The following is a 7,500-nucleotide window of genomic DNA, read 5'->3' as shown; positions in this document are numbered from 1 at the left end:
AGTTAAGCATTATTAATGTACACATTCTAGTAAATGTTGCTTAATGTTTTACTTGTTCACTGTCGCACAATGTCTGTGTGTTGCACATGCAGTCTTTGTCAATGTCTTCATGTCAGTATTTTTTTTCTTTGTATTGCTAAGTGCATTTATCACTTGTTAACTTTGTCAGTGTAGCCCGAGTTGTGGCTGAAAAGGGTCCAGTTCACTTTCCTGGTTACCAAAGCATAAAGAAATTTAAAATAGAAAAAAGGGGGGTGAACATGATAGAAATAATTAAGGAACAACTAAAGCACATTTTAATTCTGCATCATTCAAGAGAGAGAAACAACTTCCCACTTATGGAATTGGGAAGTAGCAGACAGACTTAGTTTGGAGTCCTACTACTTGTCACCTGTAAATGTACATCAAGGATCATTTACTGCAGTGACAGTTTTCACACCTCAGCATGAGAGTGTGAGGGAAGGCCTGACAATTCTTTTAGAACAATAAAAAAGTCCCTTTACAAAAGCCTGCTACTTACATATTTTCTTTTGCTGTAAGTAGCTAATGGCTAGCACAGAATAAGTTTTGACAGACACATAAATGAGGCTCAGTTGGGGAAACACAGAAGTAGCTTTGTTGCTGAAGGTGTATTTAGATGACAGTGCTTCGAAGTCCTGCCATTGTATCTTAATACCATGAGAAAACAACACCACTTCTTCATTTCGAGCATGACTCGTATAAACAGGACTTGAAATGAATTCTGGGAAGAAGGAATGAAAGCAAGAAAACAAGAATATGTTACCAAGGCAGGCCCTATTATCTGCCATCTTACAGGAAAGGAAACGCATTAAAATTGTAAAATAATCACTTGGAGCGATTTTAAGGCATTAAAATAGCTCAGAAAACAAAGATACAATGAAAAAAACATGTTTTTTTAAGTTCTAAGGTGGAGTTTTCCTTTAATGATGGTATTACAGTCTCTAGGAAATAAAATTCCTGCAGATCTGGTTAAGGACAGCCTACAATATTAAGTTACAAATACTTTTATCAGGTTAACCACACCACTTATTAATTAAATTCCTTGCATTCAAAAGGTTAACTCAGCAATTAGCCTGCATAAACTACTGGTCTCTCTTTTTGAACCACGCCACCCCTAGTTCTTACTTGCAAAAGAGTCTCATAATATGGTGCTTTTATACATATGGCACACATCAAACAATGTCATCGAAGAAACAATGCTATTAGAGCAGCATTACCTTTGCTAAAAACAGCCCTGTTTCAAAATCAGACCAGGAAACAAATGCCACTGCTAAATAAAAGCTCCTTTGTTAAACTTAATACTAAAGCACTAACCTGGAAGATGATATTCTGTTTCCAGTGACAACCTACTGTACTTTGGTTTCCTTATTTCACTTATCCCTAGGCAAAACAGCACTGCCAGTTTTAAGTTCTCTGTTTGGATCCATCTGTCTCTCTCCTGATCTCTCTCTCACTTAGAACTTAAGTATCTAAATAGGTTGTGCTGCTGGATAAGTTACATTTTTCAGAAACAGGCAGAGACTGTGTGCAAAGGAATCATGGCTCTTGCCATGTGTAAGATGCCCTTCACAGAAATCCAAGCAAACAAAGAACTGCAGAAGCAGGACATTTAAATGGGCAGCCCTTATTTGCAGAATAGTCTCTTGCCGTATTAGACTCTACCAAATCTTTAAACTAAGAAGACAGATATTTTTAGTGACAAAAGGAAGCACAGTTGTCCTTGCTTCTACCCATATTATTAACCACATTTTTTACCTTTACCTCTCTGCTGGAAGTGGCAATAAGCTTTTATACAATCATCATGTAAATAGATGGGGCTACAACCTCCATTTCAAAGGATAAGGATTTAGGAGGAAAGATAGGTACTCTAATTTTCATTCTGCTCAATGTTCATTTAGTGGGTGTATACTATTAGAAAGAAGAAGCCACAGTGGTGCAGCATTAACGTTGTCACCTCACAGCGAGAGGTTCTCTCGTTCGATACTCGGCTGGAGCGTCTTCTGTGTGGAGTCTGCATGTCCTCCCCGCGGTCGAGTGGCGTTCATGCGTGAATGGGCGTGCCTTCATTGAAGGTTGGGCGTCGAGCTGGCACCTTGGTACCGTAAAACTCTACTGCCAATCATTAGCAGACCGGAGTTCCACTGTGGCGACCACTAACCAGGAAAAGCCGAAAGAACAACAATATGCTATTAAAAAGAAACTACAGTTCTTTGGATTCAACTAAATCACAAAACAGGATTCAACTAGATCCCAGCACAAAATAAAAAGCTGATGTTACTGCATGCTGCTTTGTGCAAAACTCTTATCAGATATTTCAGATTACATGCTATATTCTCAATATAAATTGTTTACAAGCTTTGTTATTGTTGTGCATGCTTCTGTAATAAACACAATCATTTTCTGTGGCACCAAATTTGACAATTATGCCTGTTTTCTTCATCTGTGTCTAATTTTGTGTGTTGTGTCACTGCATTTTTTTCTAGGTTCTTATGTCTCCATTCATTCCAAATCATTAAACCTACCCTTATGAGTCATAACACCATTTGCTCCCTTACCAATGGAAATCCCCAGTGCACGGGCAAGGGTCTATCAGAGGTGCAGTCATCCAAACAACCAAGGAGGCAGACTGTGCCCCTTCCAGTATGCCAAGAATGTGGGCATTACTGAGACTGACGTGCTGCTACCTAACTACAGTGCATCCCATGCTCCCCCTTGAATGGCACGCTTCTGTCATTGCCTTCAGAACACCCAGACTTTTTCCCCATCCTGACCATTTTCTGTGCCGTGCCAATTTCTGCTTGCAATACAGATTGTATTATCTATCTCAGTGTCACCTGAATGGATAAGGTCAAGTATGAAAAATGCTGACAAGATCAGTAAATTTACTCAGCAAGTAAACAGACTTACAGCTAGTAGATTCATAATTGTATGTCCAGTTTCACCAAACAAAGGCTTGCGAAATCTCACGCTGAAGAGTGGACATGGGTAAACTACAAAATGAAATTAAACAAATTAATTGCACCATATATTTTACAACATCCAGTTAACACCACTATTACTGTCCAAGCTTATTTTAAGTTCTTTCAACATGACAATTTACAACAAAACTACTATTACAACACATAAACACATATCATTAAAAAAGCCCATTTAATTACAATATCAGAGCTATCAAATGGCTACCTAATTAAAAATCCATGTACACCCTTTACAAAAAAACAGGATGTTCTTGTACTCTTGCAACTGACATTGAACAAAAGACAAGAGATTTACTTTTGAGAAACAACACATCTGCAGCCATTACCTTCTAACTAAAACCAGAGGTCAGAGAACACCATATGAATGCAGCACTGTAGCATATTCTTACAGCTGCCATAACCATGACTGAGTAGAATTTCACAATGAACAGTTACATGATGCACTCACCTTCATAACACAGCTTTGAGAGAGAGAACAGTTCTAGAGCAGGTATCCATTTGTGAACCTTTGTTAAGATGGATGGCTTGACTCACAGCAACTTCTTGCAGCTTTGTGCTGCACTGTATCCTCACAGCATCAACAGTCGTATCATAAACATTTACGTGATAGCTCAAAATGGATCACACCCTATGCCATTTTTGGGTCTTCTGCAGCAATGTTACTACTTTAGCAGATGACCAGGTAACAATTTATGAAGCACCCACAGGTAATAAGGTTCTTTGAAATGTAGAATCCAGTACTGCATTAAAGAAATTAAAAAAAAAAAAAAACTAGATGACACACAATAGAAAACACATTCCATTGCCTCACAGTCCCAGCGTATCAGTGGATGAGGGAGAAGATGGAGTACCTGCTACAACGTCTGTGATAAAAACAGTATGACAGTGTCATGTACTTACAGTAAGTGTCTTAAGAAGATCGCTGAAATACTCTTAATAAGCTTAGGAATAGATACCGTTTACTACCTATTCTAAGTTCCTTTGAAAGTGTATGTTCTCAGGAAATATATAAAAAGCTTAATGAACATAAAAGGAGAGTTTTTAATTTGACTAAGGACGAAAAGGTATTGTTAGAGGAAATAAGGTGTGATGATAAAGTTAGATATATGAAGCCTGATAAGGGAGGGGGAATGGTTATAGTTAATAATGTGGACTATCATAATAAAATTTTTTGTATGTTGAATGATGGATCTAAGTATGAAATGGTTTCAAGAAATGAAATAAACCTGGTCCATAGGAAGATTAAATTAATACTGGAGGACTCATTATTTCAGGGGGTGATTATTGAGGAAGTATTTAACTTTCTGATGGTGGAGCATCCGACCATTCCACTTGCCTTTGGTATTCCGAAAACACACAAAGATTTGGTGGATCCGCCCTATAGACTTATTATTCCTGGTTTTAATAGTATATTGTATCCATTGGGGGTTTTTATTGATCGAGTTGTTAAAGGGGCTTTAACACCAGTAAAGCATATTTTAATAGATTCCTGGGATTTTTTAAAAAGAGTGAAAAATGAATTTTATAGTGATGACAGTTGTTTCTCTACTGTGGACGTGGTGGACCTATATACATCTATTCCCCATGATATAGGTCTGGAAATGTTCCACGAAGTTTTGGTTATGGAAAGTAGTTTAAGTAGTAGTATGATTAATTTTATATTGGAATTGATGGAGTTAGTGTTAAAATATAATTTCTTTACATTTGGGGGAGAATTTTTTAGACAGGTTAGGGGTGTTGCGATGGGCAACTGTTGTGCCCCGACATTTGCAAATTTGGTGATGTATAGATGGGAATCTATGTTTTTATTTAACTCACCCCTTAAGGATTGTTGGTATCTATATTTAAGGTTTTTAGATGATGTGTTTATTTTATGGAAAGGTGAATGATCACATGAAAAGTTAATGGATATTTTAAACCAAGTTTGTGACTATTTTAAATTTACTGGTTGCACAAATAGTGAAAGTATTAATTTCTTGGATGTAACATTATTTAAGGATTTTAATCTAAAAAGGTTTCAGTCTAGTTTGTATAGGAAGCCCACATTTTCTAACGATTATTTGGAATTTATGAGTAGCCACCCTATTTATGTCAAAAGAAATATAGTGAAGGGACAGATGGATTTGTAAAAAGAGAAACCCAACTACTATTAGAAATGTTTTTAGCTAGAGGCTATCCATATCCTTTTGTTTCACAGATTCGAGAAGAACTTGTGGAACAGTGGGATGAGAGATACAAACCCCTTTTAGGTAGGGACGAGGAAATCCCTGTTAAAAAATTAGAAGAGGTTAATCTTTTTTCACAAGCTATGGTTTTAACATATGGTGAAACCTCAGGGGAAGTACAGATAATTATCAAAAATAATTGGGCAATGTTTTAGGGGAATAAAGAGGTATTAACAACTGTAGGTGAAAAACCCCTATTTACATATAAGATGAATAATAATTTAAAGTATTTATTGGAAAATAATTATTCCGGTAATAATAACAAGTTGAAAGGTACCTCTAGATGTGGGGCATGTGATTATTGTAAGTTTATTATTGATGTTCCTAAGATTACTGTGGGTCCCTATAATAGAGAGGTTAGTTTCATGAGTGGATCTTGTAATACTATGGGGGTGGTTTACCTAGCCTTTTGCTCAGAATGTGGACAATTCTATATAGGTAAAACTGAGATGAAGTTGAGTAGAAGGATATATAAGCATTGTTATAGTATTAAGAGAAATGATGAAAAAAATGCCTTATGTAAACATATTAAGATGTTCCCTTGCCATAGTTTTAAGTTTGGTATGAGTGACAGAACCCACAGGGTCAGAGTTGCTGGCGCCATGTCTGACTCAAAGCCTGTCACAAGTGGTGTACCACAGGGCTCAGTCCTGGGCCCACTCTTGTTTGGCATCTACTTTTCCGAAGTACAAGCAAACACAGGAGGGTTATGGCTGACAAAGTTTGCAGATGACTGCAAACTGGGCTTATAGTAAGACATCTGACACAGATATCCTTCAGAAGGGTCTCACAGAAACGGATAACTGGTGCCAGAGCCATGGCCTAAAGTTAAATGCCAAAAATGCATAGTCATACCCTTCGGAAAAACAAGGTTACCCCTAGCTACCAAATAGGTGGCAATCCACTGAGCACAGAAGAAGTTATCAGGGACCTGGGGACCCAGGTTGATAGTAGTCTGTCATTGCTAAAGTAGTTAGGAAGACCTTCTACATTGCCCACCTTATCATGAAGGGATTCTCATCTAGATCAAGGGAGGTCATAGTCTCCCTATACTCATCACTCATCAGACCAATGATTGAGTATATCTGACCCAACACTTGCAGCAGCTGGAGGCCACAAAAGTTCCTCACCAAAAGGATAAAGGGTCTCAAACATCTGTCCTATGCTGCCCGACTGAAAGAACTCCAGCTCTATTCAGTGGCTGCTCAGAGGTGACCTTTGCCTAACATACAAGGCCATGTCAAACCCAGATTTGATGAATATGCTTCACCTCAAAAAATCTAGATCCGTCAGAGCCACAAGGGCGGAGACTTAAACCTCACACGGCTATTAATGGGGCGTGCTGGAGGGATAGATTCATCACCCAAAGACTCCCTATGCTGTGGAATAAAATCACGGTATATGTGAGGCAGAGCATGGCCTTGTTCAAGAGAAATCTTGACCAATGGATGGGAGATGATTACCTCAGTGTCACTGCTCAACAGAGGCACAGCAAAATAATGGGTATAGTTCCCCATACTAAAGGGGGTGGTAAGCCTAAAACTATGGGCTAGGCTTGTAAATGCCCTCGGCAGATAGCCTATGAACCTATTAGAAGTAGTAGGACATGATTTTAGAGGTGGTGATTGGAATAATAAATTATTGAGGGCTGAAGTCAAATGGCAACTAAGACTAAATGCTAGTGAAACCCCAGGATTAAATGAGCATATCAGTATTAAACATGAATTAAAATATAGGGCATTAAAATGTTAGGTCTCAGATTATATATATTATATATACTATTATATATATAACCGTTTAAATATTTTTTAAAAAGATGTTTTATTTCTGTCTGTTTGAATACTATTTGTTAAAATGCACAGTGTTTTTTGAAGCTTTTAGGATTTATATGACATTTGTATGTTTCTTTAAAAGACAGGATTATACCTAATTGAGTTAATTGAATCGATTATATAAGGTTGAGGTTGTGGTGATGAATTTGTTCTGATGAAATGATAATAAGAAAGCGCTTGACCTGGATGTAATTTTTTATTTTGGTATTGTGAATAAAACTTTTGGGCATTAGTTATTGGAGTCGGAGTGGTTGCTGGATTATTAACTGTTGTTTTTTCCACTCTTCACCCTTGGTTTTTACTTAGGAATAGATAGAATTTCAGGTGATAACACTGGGTGGCTACCCAAAAGAAGAAACTTTTTTTTTTTTTTTTGCATTTTACCATACAAGTCTTTGCAACTATAATGATTCCCAAATTTATCACTTCTGTAAATAGTGAAAA

At 37.3% G+C, this 7,500-nt stretch overlaps 1 protein-coding gene across 1 annotated transcript in view; it reads right to left on the bottom strand.

Moving 5' to 3' along the window:
• ZFYVE9 (zinc finger FYVE-type containing 9) overlaps positions 1 to 7,500 on the bottom strand; it is a 1,427,803-nt gene that overhangs the window by 531,330 nt on the left and 888,973 nt on the right. The window contains exon 11 of the mRNA XM_044086014.1: positions 2,929 to 3,011. Coding sequence (XP_043941949.1) covers positions 2,929 to 3,011 — 83 coding nt within the window. The remainder of the gene's footprint in view (positions 1 to 2,928; positions 3,012 to 7,500) is intronic.

This window comes from Protopterus annectens, chromosome 10.part0 (assembly GCF_019279795.1).
Source record: "Protopterus annectens isolate FY-2018-M chromosome 10.part0, PAN1.0, whole genome shotgun sequence".
In the NCBI taxonomy this organism is placed as follows: Eukaryota; Metazoa; Chordata; order Ceratodontiformes; family Protopteridae; genus Protopterus; species Protopterus annectens.
The sequence above is the reverse complement of the archived record's forward strand: the minus strand, read 5'-3'. Positions and strand labels throughout refer to the sequence as shown.